This window comes from Enoplosus armatus, chromosome 11 (genome assembly GCF_043641665.1).
Source record: "Enoplosus armatus isolate fEnoArm2 chromosome 11, fEnoArm2.hap1, whole genome shotgun sequence".
NCBI lineage: Eukaryota > Metazoa > Chordata > Actinopteri > Centrarchiformes > Enoplosidae > Enoplosus > Enoplosus armatus.
The window spans coordinates 3477973-3491260 of NC_092190.1; the positions used below are offsets into that span (position 1 = coordinate 3477973).

Genomic DNA, 13288 nt, shown 5'->3' on the forward strand with positions numbered 1-13288 from the left:
AGAGTCTCTGCGTGGTGCCTGAAATTAGACCCTCGGCATGAACAGAAAAATGTACTTGGTCATGATCAGATCATATATGTGTCTTTACATTGTGTATGTTACAATATTCACCAAGAATTACGGTTTCATTTTCACTGCAACAGTGAAGCTTTTTTTTGTCATTTTTAACCACTGTCAACCACCCAGAAATATTGTAACTAGTACTTGGTCACCTAACACCTAAGGACACATGCAAAGTGTTTTGCTGAAATTCCAAAGATGAACAACAACTACAGCACCAGCCTGTTCCTTGGTAATCTCCATACCGTACTCCTGTGCTTAAGGATATCAGTTTTGATGCAAGTGTAATGGATACAAAACTGAATGTAAAACGTGTTAACCCTTGTTCCCTCCTCAAATTTACTACCCCCTGGACACCTTCGTGGCAAAAATGTACACGCACACAAAAACTGCTATTAAATCATCATACATCAAATTTTTTTCTGATTGTTTTTTTCATAAATCTGTTAAACAACTTCCACCCTGCTCAAAACTACCAAACATTCAATCATTTTCAGGATTTTAACCCTTTAAATGCCAGTTTAATTATTTGAATTATTTCATTATCTATTACAAAAAAACACAAAAAATTTATTATTTTACATATAATAAATAGTAGAGGGATGGGACATTGGTGGTGATTAGAGTCTTGGATATGTCAAAGATTAGCAACAAAATTGATGCATTAGTATGCATTAGTATGCATTAGTATTTTTTATGTAGTGTCAGATACTCCCTCTGGACACCTTCGTGGCCAAAAGTGCCTCATTGACTTCCATTAAAACCACATTTCTTAATCTCACTGCCATTACAGTATAAAACCATGCATTCTGTAATGTCAGCATTTCATTTTGAAGAAAAGTAGTGATATTTGACATTTTTACTGTATTCCACCATATTCAACCGTTTTCCCATTGCAGGCCGATCCATGAAATTCTTGTATTTTTGCCAGTTATATTATGGAGCCGTGTGACTACCAGGGGGCCCCACGAGCTTTTTTTGTGTGTGTGTGTGCGTGTGTGAGTGAAATAATTTTTAAATCAACATCTGATTCATCAATGTGAACATTTATTGTGCAAACTGCAACAACAGATAAATGACTTGAGAGAGGATGTGTGTGTTTTAGTTTAGTTCATTTCCAGCTGCAGACCAGCAGGTCCTGCAGCATGTGACCTGGCGCTCTCTACAAATGCACCTGTTACACTTGGTGCAGGTGGTAGAAGACCTCTTTTTTAGGCCTGTGCACAACCAGCACACACCTCTCCTCCTGGTCGAGCTGGTGGCAGCAGTGGCAATGGCGGTGTCGGTGGTTTCTGTGAGGGCAGCAACAGTGGTCTGTAACTCCACCACCATGGCAGCAGCAGCTGCTGTACGCGGGGGGTGCTTTCTCCGCACGACCTCTGAGGTCACCATGGATTTCCCCAGCTCCTCTAAGAACAACCTCCGTCTGTATGTTCTTTGCTGGTTCCAGGAGGGATCCACTGCAGTGAACAGCACGAAAGCATTGAAGGCAGAGACATCAATGCAATTGAAGAAGAGGACAAGAGGCCACCGAGGGGTCCGCCTCCTACAACTGTAGGTGCAAACAGAGATGTGAAGACGGCTCTCTCCTTTGTCTGCTTCAGTATAGGGGGAGGCTCAGGCTTGTTTTCCCTGATGGTCCCTACCAGGGCCACTTTCTTCCTCAGAAGCTCCTGGGCAAGTGAATAGGAAGAGAAAGAATTGTCACAAGTAAGTGTGACACTCTTGATCCCCTCAGTCATGTCCAGGATGACTCGCTATTTCTGGAGCTCCACCAGCGGCTTTTCCACTATATACCTGGCACCTCCAGGCATGTGATGTGGCGACATCTGCGGTGACCCAGATTTTCCGCCCGTACTTCGCTGGCTTGCTGGGCATGTACTGCCGGAATTTGCAGCGGCCTCTGAAGGGTACGAGCTGCTCATCAACACAGATGTCATCCCCTGGATTGAACAGGAGTGGGAGGCGCTGTGTCCACTTGTCCCACATATTCCGGAAAGCAGAAAGCTTATCCTCCTTGTGTCGAGAAGGACGGGTGAGTCGGTCATCGAATCGGAGGCTGGCGCTTATCATTTGAAATCGTTTGTGGTACATGGTGGCCCTGAAGACTGGTCTCCCACTCTGGCCATCCCACAGGCTGCGGGTAGATTCCCCTTTGGACCGGTACACACCTGCCAGGATGAGAAGTCCCATATACGCTCGAATCTCTTGGGCATCCACATCACTCCATCCTGACACTGAACTCCTCCCGTGTAGGTTTGTCATTTGCAAAATCAGCTGGATCATGTCAGGAGTGAAGAAAAGGTCAAAAGAGGATGCCACATCAGGGATTCTTGATATGGCATATCTCGTGGGCCCTGGCATCATGCCGGTGGGTGCCTGTATGTAGCGCAGCGTCTTGGCATGAGATGGAGACCAGACTTGCCCGTTCTTCGCTGTCCACTCACTGTTAGGATGGGCAGGATCCTCAGTGTCCTCTCCACTTTCAGAGCAAGCGTCAGAGGCCCTCACAGAAGTGGAGGACTCTAGTGAGCATTCCGTGTCAGACTCCCCATCGAAGCTTGTGTCTTCTTCAGATGAGTTCTGCAGCTCGCTGGCAGATAAAGGCTGCATGACCATTTCTGAAGCCTCTTCTGCACTGAAAAGCCTCTTCATTTTTGTTCCTTCTCTTTGCTCCAGGTCTTTCTCCTCACAAATGAAATGACCCCTCAGCCAAGCTGCATGTCTATCTTTGGCTGTGAAAGCAGCCAGGTGCATAAACACACTAATAGTTGTTTTTGTTTTGGAGTACAGCAAAGGCAAGAGGCCATGTTTTTACTTAAGCACCTCTTCAAAGGCACATTAAACACATCCCTCAAAAGATGCCCTTATTTCACCCCTGAAATGATCAGTGCGTGCATACAGATTCATACACACACACTCTCTCTCACACATACACACACACAAACACGCATGCACGCACGCACACACACACACCAAAAAAAAAAAAAACTCTTGGGGCCCCCTGGTAGTCACATGGCTCCATAATATAACTGGCAAAAATACAAGAATTTCATGCATCGGCCTGCAATGGGAAAACGGTTGAATATAGTGGAATACAGTAAAAATGTCAAATATCACTACTTTTCTTCAAAATGAAATGCTGACATTACAGAATGCATGGTGTTATACTGTAATGGCAGTGAGATTAAAAAATGTGGTTTTAATGGAAGTCAATGAGGCACTTTTGGCCACGAAGGTGTCCAGAGGGAGTATCTGACACTACATACAGAATACTAATGCAATCAGATCAATTTTGTTGCTAATCTTTGACATATCCAAGACTCTAATCACCACCAATGTCCCATCCCTCTACTATTTATTATATGTAAAATAATAAATTTTTTGTGTCTTTTTGTAATAAATAATGAAATAATTCAAATAATTAAACAGGCATTTAAAGGGGTTAAAATCCTGAAAATTATTGAATGTTTGGTAGTTTTAAGCAAGTCTGAAGTTGTTCAAGTGATTCATGAAAAAAAAGCAGAAAATAATATTGATGTATGATGATTTAATAGCAGTTTTTGTGTGCGTGTACATTTTTGCCACGAAGGTGTCCAGAGGGTGCAAAATGCATCAAGAGAGTATAGAAGACATGTAAGAGTAGAAGACATTGGATTTTAAAAATTTTACTAAAAAGAAAAGTTCTTGCAAAAATTCATGCCAAAAGCTATAACACAGCCAACATGATCACCAAATAAAAAAAAAAGTTGAGAAAAATGTACAAAAATGCCCGAGGAGGGCACAAAGGTTAAAAATGCACTTTAATTCACTTCCTTAATGTTTTTAGAAAGTGCATTTGAAATAACATTTCACTCTATTTCCTTATTTCCCGAAGTTTAATCGTCAGCTGATATCTGTAATCCATTACTTTCTGTATAAAGATGTGTTTTGATTGTGTAGCCCTGATCAGTTTCACCTGTCCCTCATTAGTTACTCACTTGGGTGTATTTCGTCTGTGTTCTCCCCTCCTTCTGTGTCAGTTTGTTTTTGATAAGCGTTCCAGCGTTATTCTAGTGTCTCATGTGTTTGGTTTATTGTTTGACAAGATGGCGCCGCGGATGGCTGCCTCGGTCTGTTGGAGCGCATTGTTTTGCCTTGTTTTGTTTGTAAACAGTGTTTTTTGTTTTGGTTCACGGAGCTCTTTCACCAGAGAAGAGCTCATGAACATCAGGGGAACATCTCCAGTGGATTTGTTTCCCGAATTTCTGGCACCTTTAACTGCTTTATGGGACATTCTGGTCAAAGGTGCTCTCACCTTTGCAGCTCAACGCCGACGTAGAGGGAAACGTGCCGGTGCGCTCGTGCGTCTTCGCCGGCGAGGACAACGGACACCGCTGCCCGGAATATTTCTCTCTAACGTGCGCTCACTGGGGAATAAGATGGACGAACTCCAGCTGCTGATGAGGAGAAACAAGGACTTTTATTCATCTGCTGTTTTGTGCTTCACGGAGACATGGCTGGGGGAAAGAACTCCCGACGCGGCGCTGCAGCTGGACGGATTCCAGCTACTCCGAGCGGACCGCGACGCGCACCTCTCCGGCAAAACAAAGGGTGGAGGTATTTGTTTCTACATCAACAGCAGCTGGTGTAACGACGTGACAGTGATCCGACGGCATTGCTCTCCTTCCCTGGAAACCTTTTTCATAAACTGTAAACCTTACTACTCCCCCCGTGAGTTCGCTTCATTCATTCTGGTCGGTGTTTACATTCCACCGGAGGCCAACGTGCAGGACGCACAGCGCGCACTCGCCGATCAGATACTGGAAACGGAGTGGACCAACCCGGACTCCTTAGTTATTGTCCTCGGTGACTTTAACAAAGGTAATCTCAGACACGAACTCCCAAAATACAAACAGTTTATTAAATGCCCCACCAGGGAGGGGAACACTCTGGATCACTGTTACACCACAGTCAGTAACGCTTTTCACGCCGTCACCCGCGCTGCACTGGGACACTCTGACCACGACATGGTCCACCTGATTCCTGCATACAGGCAGAAATTAAAACTTTCTAAGCCTGTTGTGAGAACTTCGAAGAAGTGGACTAGTGAAGCTGCAGAGGACCTGAAGGCGTGTTTGGACTGTACTGACTGGGATGTTTTCAGGACTGCTACCAACAGTCTGGATGAGTACACAGAGGCTGTGACTTCATATATCAGCTTCTGTGAGGACTGCTGCGTACCAACTCGGACCAGGGTGAGTTATAACAACGACAAACCCTGGTTCACAGCAAGACTGCGACAGCTGAGGTTGGAAAAGGAAGAGGCGTTTAAGAGTGGCAACAGAGCGGAGTTTAAGGAAGCCAAGTACAAGTTTAGCAAGGCGGTGAGGGAAGCTAAACGACTGTACTCAGAGAGACTACAAAACCAGTTCTCCTCCAACGACTCTGCTTCTGTGTGGAGGGGGCTCAGGCAGATCACCAACTACAAGCCAAGAGCCCCCAACTCTGCTAACGACCGACGCCTCGCCAACAGCCTCAACGACTTCTACTGTCGCTTTGAAAGACAATGGGACAGTCCTAACACCATCCCCCACACCATCACCCACCAGCTCCAGCCCAACAGCCCCAACCCCCTCATCACACCTGGGGCTGAACTCTCACACCTCCTACCACCACAGCTGCCCCCCACAGCGCCCCCCACTCCTCCAGCATCAACACCTCTGTCTGTCCTTGAAAGAGATGTGAACAGGCTCTTCAAGAGACAAAACCCGCGTAAAGCTGCTGGACCAGACTCCATCTCCCCATCCTGCCTGAAGCGCTGCGCCGATCAGCTGTCTCCGGTGTTCACGGACATCTTCAACACCTCACTGGAGACATGCCACGTGCCAGCCTGCTTCAAGGCCTCCACCATCATCCCTGTCCCCAAAAAACCAGGGCCCACTGGATTAAATGACTACAGACCCGTCGCCCTGACCTCTGTGGTCATGAAATCATTTGAACGCCTGGTTTTGTCCCACCTCAAATCCATCACAGACTCTCTGCTGGACCCCCTGCAGTTCGCCTACAGAGCCAACAGGTCTGTAGACGACGCCGTCAACCTGGCTCTACACTACATCCTCCAGCACCTGGACTCCGCAGGATCCTATGCCAGGATCCTGTTTGTGGACTTGAGCTCTGCCTTCAACACGATCGTCCCGGCTCTTCTTCAGGACAAGCTCTCCCAGCTCAACGTGCCTGACCCCACCTGCAGGTGGATCACAGATTTCCTGTCTGACAGGAAGCAGCACGTGAAGCTGGGGAAACACGTCTCTGACTCGCGGACGATCAGCACCGGCTCCCCTCAAGGCTGCGTTCTTTCTCCTCTACTCTTCTCCCTCTACACCAACAGCTGCACCTCCAGTCACCAGTCTGTCAAGCTCCTGAAGTTCGCGGACGACACCACCCTCATCGGACTCATCTCTGGAGAGGATGAGTCTGCCTACAGGTGGGAGATTGACCATCTGGTGACCTGGTGTAACAGCAACAACCTGGAGCTTAACGCTTCAAAGACAGTGGAGATGGTTGTTGACTTCAGGAAGAGCGCAGCCCCACCCGCCCCCATCACCCTGTGTGACTCTGCAGTGGACACTGTGGAGTCCTTCCGTTTCCTGGGCTCCATCATCAGCCAGGACCTCCGGTGGGAGCTGAACATCAGCTCCGTCATCAAGAAAGCCCAACAGAGGATGTACTTCCTGAGGCAGCTGAGGAAGTTTAACCTGCCACAAAAAATGCTGGTTCACTTCTACACTGCCATCATAGAGTCCATCCTCACCTCCTCCATCACCGTCTGGTACGCTGCTGCCTCCACCAAGGACAGACGCAGACTGCAGCGTATCATCCGCTCTGCAGAGAGGGTGATCGGCTGCAACCTTCCATCTCTTCAGGACCTGTACTCCTCCAGGACCCTGAGGAGAGCAGGGAAGATCGCTGCCGACCCCTCCCACCCCGGACACCATCTGTTCGACCCCCTCCCCTCTGGCAGGAGGCTGCGGTCCATCAGGACCAAAACCTCCCGCCACAAAAACAGTTTCTTCCCCTCTGCAGTCAACCTGACAAACTCTCACTGACCCCCCCCCAGAACACAAACACAAGCTATACGTTATATTAACGTACATCACCCCTGTCCCCACTGCGTTACATTAACGCACTCACCCCCCCACTGGACACTTTATCTGGACACTTTACTTTATTCTGGTCACTGCACTGTTGTTATTTATCTTATCTTATTTTTTTATTTTCTTTATTTTTATTTTTATTCTTATTCTTATTTTAGCTTTTATATTCTACTTATTTGTTATCAAAACAATAGCACCTTCAGACCACAGCAAATTCCTTGTAATGTATGTTACTTGGCAATAAACAGTTTCTGATTCTGATTCTGATTCTGATTATTGGATTTTGATTGGTTTGACTACACCTCTGCCTACTCCCTACTGGATTTATCTACCTTGTCTTACTGCTTACCTGTGTACCGAACTCTGCCTGTGTAAAGACTGCTTGCTTTCAACCTATCTGAGTCTGTGCTGTGCATTTGAGTCCTCCACCTTGTGAACCTGGTCGTTACAGCACAAACAGGCCACAGTGGACTCAATTGACTCTGATCCTTGGGTTGCTGCTATCCGTGCTCAGCATGGAACACGGATCCGTCACCACGAGGAGCAACTCTCTTCCATGTGCACCGGAGTTTGTGAGCTTGCCAATTGTCACAATGGTTTCCAAACTCTCATCGGTGGCCAGGTTAGTCGTCTCCCAGAGCAAGTCCAATAACTCACCACTCATACCAAGACTTTGTTGATTCAGCCTCGGAACCCTTTGATAACTCTGGTTCCTAAAGCGGCTCCAGCGCCTAGTCTTGCTCCTCTTCCAGTCCAGGTTTCAACTCCAGCTCTACACCTTTCCCGGCTGAAACGCTTCTCTGGGGTTTCTGGGAACAGTAGGCTGTTCCTGGTTCAGTGTAGTCTCCACTTCAAATTACAAGCTGTAGCCTTCCCCACTGACTGAGCCAAGGTGGCTTACATAATTTTCCACCTGACTGAGAGGGCTGAAGCATGGGCTACAGCGGAGGGGAGTAGGTTGTAACCCAACCAGTCAAAGCAGATGACCGCCCACCTAGACTCTGGTTCTGCTCGAGTTTTCTGCCTCTTAAAAGGAAATTTTTCCTTGTCACTGTCGCCAAAGTGCTTGCTCATGGTGGGAACCGTTGGGTCTCTGTAATAACATTATAAAGAGTCTGTCTAGACCTGCTCTATTTTGTAAAGTGTAATGAGATGACTTTTGTTGTGATTTGGCGCTATATAAATAAAATTGAATTGAATTGAATTGAATTGAAGTTGTCGCCCATTTCCAAGTCCCTAGTGAACTTAGCGAGTGCTCTCAGCAAACCCTTGGATAAAAGCCGGCCGGGGAGGCATTGAGAGCGCTCCTGGATCTGCAGCAGGGTAAGCGCAGCGTGGCAGATTATGCTATAGAGTTTTGCACCTTGGGGGCTAAAAGTGGTTGGAACACCCCTTCGCTGATCGACGCATTCCGTCGAGAGTTAAAGGACTCTATCAAGGACCTGTTGGCTCCTCTCAAGATCCCCTCAGACCTTGACTCCTTCAGTGCCGTGACCATTAACATTGACAATCGCCTTCATGAAGGGGAGAAAGAGAGAGTGAGACCGGCAGTTCCTCCTCCCACCCAGGAGGGGCACTGGTCATCTGCCTCCTTCTCGTCTCACTGATCTCCTGCTCGCGCTCCCTCTTCAGTTGGTCTGGAGGGACCCATGCAGCTTGGAAGGGCCAAGCTGACGGCGGAGGAGCGAGAGGGCAGATGCATCTACTGCTCTCAGATCAGTCACTTCCTATCTTCGTGTCCAGTAAAAGGCAGGGCTCCCCAGTATCGAGAAGGGTACTGGTGAGCCGAACCACTTCTTTCAATTCCACTTTTGCCAAAGTCTGCTGTTTCCCTTACCTGCTTCTCAGTAGTTTTCCACTCACCCTCCACTCTACCTCCGACTCGCTTTCTGCCCGCTCCCTCCTGTTTTGTCTGCCTTGCTGCCTGTTCATCTGGTTCCGCACCCGCTGCCTTGCCGACCTTGTCTCCTGCCTTATCCCTCACGGTACCGCCACCCCGACTGAACTGTTGTCTGTGAGTGTGAGCTCTCCCTCCTCGCTCCACTCACCTGTTCCTTGGTCCGGCTTCTCCAGCTTAAGCCCCCGGGCTCCTCTCAAGCCCAGAAAGACTCTCTACCTGTTTATGCCTGACCCTGTCTCTCAGGGTCAGGCATTTGGAGGATAGGGGCCGACGTGAACTCGGCTTTGAGGGACTGAAAGACCTCGTCAGCTGAGGGAGACCACTGGAACACTGAGCTGGTGTTGCTGCACGTCTTTCGCCTGCATGGTCTCCCTTCTGACGTGGTCTCCGACCGGGGACCTCAGTTCACCGCTATTTTCTGGAAAGAATTTTACACACTTGTAGGGGCCACCGTCAGTCTGTCATCTGGGTTTCATCCCCAGTCCAACGGTTAGTGGGAGAGGATGAACCAGGAGATGGAGACTGCAAGGCCTCCCAGCACACTGCATCCTGGTCCCGGCAGCACCTGTGGGTTGAGTACGCCCACAATTCACACCCCACAGAACTCTCAATCACCAGGTATTCGTGGATTCTGGGGCTGATGAGAGCTTCATGGACTGGAAGCTGGGCTTGAGACTGTTTTCTCTGCCTAAACCCCTGGAGGCCAATGCCCTGGATGGTTGTTTGCTTTGTCAAAGTCAGACTGTCCGGATATCAATAGCTTTTGAACATAGTGAACTCCTTTTGCTCCACCTCTTCGATTCACCTCATCATCCTCCCCTCCTGGGACTGCCATGGTTGAACCAATATAACGCACACATCAACTGGTCCTTAGGTGAGATTTTGGGGTGGGGAAACGGATGTTGACTCACTTGTTTTTACTCTGTCTCTCCCTCCAAGGTAGTTCTCCAGTGTCCCCCTACTCTGTTGAATCCATCTGGTGCCGGTTCGGGGCTCTCAGGAGGGGGAAGGCGGCTCTCCAGACTCTGACTTTCCTGACCTCTCTGGGGTTCGCTCCTGTTTCCTGGATCTTAAAGAGGTTTTCAACAAAGCCCGGGCAACTTCCCTGCCTCCACATAGCCCCTACGACTGGGCCATCAAGCTGCTCCCCGGTACAGACCTCCCAGATGCCATTTTACTCTCTGGCGTTCCCTAAAAAGGAGGCTATGGAGAATTATATCACGTCATCTCTCGCTGCCGGCATTATTCGACCATCTTCCTCTTTCGCAGGAGCGGGTTTCTTCTTTGTGGGCAAGAAGGACAAGTCATTACGACCCTGCATCCACTATGGTGGACTCAATGACATCACTATAAAAAGCAGTTACCCCCTCCCTCACATCTCTTTCACCTTTGAACTGCTCCAAGGTGCCATGGTGTTCACCAAATTGGATTTACACAATGCCTATCACTTGGTAAGAATTAGGGAGGCGGACAAGTGGAAAACGGCATTTAACACACCCACTGGACATTATGACTATTTAGTGATGCCTTTTGGATTGACTAATGCTCCAGCTGTGTTTCAGGCTCTGGTGAACGACGTTCTCCGGAACACGTTGGACAAAGTCGTCTTCGCTTACCTTGACAATATCCTCATCTTCTCCCCTGACAAAGCCACCCATGTCCAACATGTCCACCAGGCACTGTCTTGGCTCCTTGACCATTAGCTTTTTGTTGAAAAAAATTGAATTGGTCTGACATCTCCCTGAAATTTGTCTCTTGTCTGCCCTCCTCTGAAGGTAACACCACCATCCTAACTGTGGTGGACCGTTTCTCCAAAATGGTCCATTTCAACTTACTGGACCACTGACAGCAGTGCCTTGAACAACTATGGCTTCCATTGAATAGAAATTACTTCCTGTATTTTTTCCTGAACACTTTTCCTTGATCTTGATGAAAGTCATTTCAAATGTTGCTGCAGCATGGAATTGTGGGACGGCATTAACTCCTTTCCTTTTGTACCCTATGCTGAAGGATATTCGTCCAGCTCTTTTATCACTGCAGACATTTGGATACTTCCGTGTCATTTCAGTCAGTTAGGAACCTTCCTAAGCAAAAGAGACTATTTGTCCGAAACCTTCCTCTATGTCTGAACTACTATGTCTCTGTGCTCATCTGCATCAATAAAGTGCACAGACTGCCATAAATTGCTACAGAAGATCGCATACTTGAAACAGGGATATAGGCAGCGAAGAAGATCGGTGAACTCTACAACACCCTTGCAATGTCTCCCGCTGGTGTGTCAGCTGAGCAGAACTCAACTCGACTCAATTTAAATGGACAACTAACTCTAAATGGCACCTAAACTTTTTTCCACTCACTGAAACTTGAATGGATAAGTTATGTGCTGTAAAGAGGAAGATGAGCACAGAAGTCATAGTGCTTAAGTCTCTACGGAGAGAAGAACAGCAGCAGGGGTGAGGAGGAAGGAGGGGTGGGCAGGGAGGAAAGAGATAAATCAGTTGTAACAGAGAGAGCTTTGGCCAAACAGCTGCTAGAGCTCAGCAGCTTCTCCTCTCTCTGATGATGGAGACCTTGGAGGGAACTGAACTCTGCTTTCCACAATTCCTCAACACCTCCTGCAGGAAGCCAAAGCGTCCTCACTTTGAGGCCATGCTGATTTACATTCTGCTGTCCTCCATCTCTGTGCTCACTGCAGCCCTTAACCTGCTGGTCATCATCTCTATCTCCCACTTCAAGTAGCCAAATACTTCATTAATTTACGAAACTGGTAGATAGTAATATTACGTATGACCTGATCTTAAACTGTGAGGAAAAGAGTAATTTTCTAAATATTGTATTTAAATCTTTGCTCTATCAATACTATAAATATTGATACATTTATTGCTGGTCTTCCTCCCCAGGCAGCTTCAGACCCCCACTAACCTCCTCCTCCTCTCTCTGGCTGTCTCAGATTTCCTCGTGGGCCTCCTCATGTTCTTTCAAATTGTGCTTATCGATGGCTGCTGGTTCCTCGGTGACCTCATGTGTACTCTGTATCAGTATCTGGCATATATTATTACCTCTGCCTCAGTAGGAACCATGGTGATTATATCTGTTGACCGCTATGTGGCTATTTGTCATCCTCTGCATTACTCCACCCAAATCACACTAAAAAGAGCTCAAGTCTGTGTTTCTCTGTGTTGGATATGTTCTGTAATCTTTCAAAGTCTGATTCTGAAGGATATCTTGAAACAACCAGGCAGGTACAACTCCTGCATTGGAGAGTGTATATTTTTCATTAACTATATTTCTGGAATTGCAGATCTTATTTTTTCTTTCATTGTTCCCATTACTCTTATTGTTGTTCTGTATATGAGAGTATTTGTGGTGGCTGTGTCTCAGGCTCGTGCCATGCGGTCTCATATTGCAGCTGTCACAATCCAACAATCAGTAAAAGTAACTGCTAAGAAATCTGAAATGAAAGCAGCCAGGACTCTTGGTGTTGTTGTAGTTTTGTTTCTAATATGTCTCTGCCCATATTATTGTGTCGCTCTTACAGGCCAAGATAACTTGCTCAATGCTTCATCTGCTGCCTTTGTAATATGTCTGTTTTATTTTAACTCCTGTCTAAACCCTGTGATTTATGCCTTTTTCTACCCCTGGTTTAGAAAATCAGTTAAGCTCATTGTTACATGTAAGATACTGCAGCCTGACTCCTGTGAGGCCAACATACTGTAGAGAGTCTTTGCATGGTTTCTGAAATTAGAACAATGCAGATCATATATGTGTCTTTACATTGTGTATGCTAAATTTTGATTGTAACAGGGAAGGTACCCTTTGTTTGTTCATTTTCATTCATTTCGGAGAAAGCACCACATCTAGTATCTGAAAGGTGACATTTTTTTGTGTGCTGTCTATGTACTCAAGCACAGGTGATTTGAAAAGAAACTATTAAAGTACCAAATTCTAGCTGTAAGTTGAAAGTGTCACATTTACATTAGAACAACAGTGAGGGGAATTGTACCCTGTTTTATACTGTTTCATACTGAAGTTTGTGACCCACAGACATTAGCAGACACATGGTGCTGTATCTTCTATGGTGAAGTTGTGCCCGGCTTGCATTGACACATAACCCTGTGAGCTCTGTGAATTAAAAAGCCAAATAAAATAGACAAGGATACACAAAACACACTACTGTATGTATTTATATATC

At 46.9% G+C, this 13288-nt stretch overlaps 1 protein-coding gene and 1 pseudogene across 1 annotated transcript; one reads left to right on the forward strand and one right to left on the reverse strand.

Annotated features, from left to right (window-relative positions):
- Positions 1–1161: 1161 nt before the first annotated feature.
- LOC139292604 (piggyBac transposable element-derived protein 4-like) lies at positions 1162–2679 on the reverse strand (annotated as a pseudogene).
- An 8895-nt stretch (positions 2680–11574) lies between these two features.
- Positions 11575–12813, forward strand: LOC139292049 (trace amine-associated receptor 13c-like). The gene is made up of 2 exons (XM_070914182.1): positions 11575–11831; positions 11997–12813. The coding sequence occupies exons 1-2, from the start codon at positions 11656–11658 to the stop codon at positions 12811–12813; spliced, it is 993 nt and encodes a 330-aa protein (XP_070770283.1). The 5' UTR covers positions 11575–11655.
- The last annotated feature ends 475 nt before the right edge of the window (positions 12814–13288 follow it).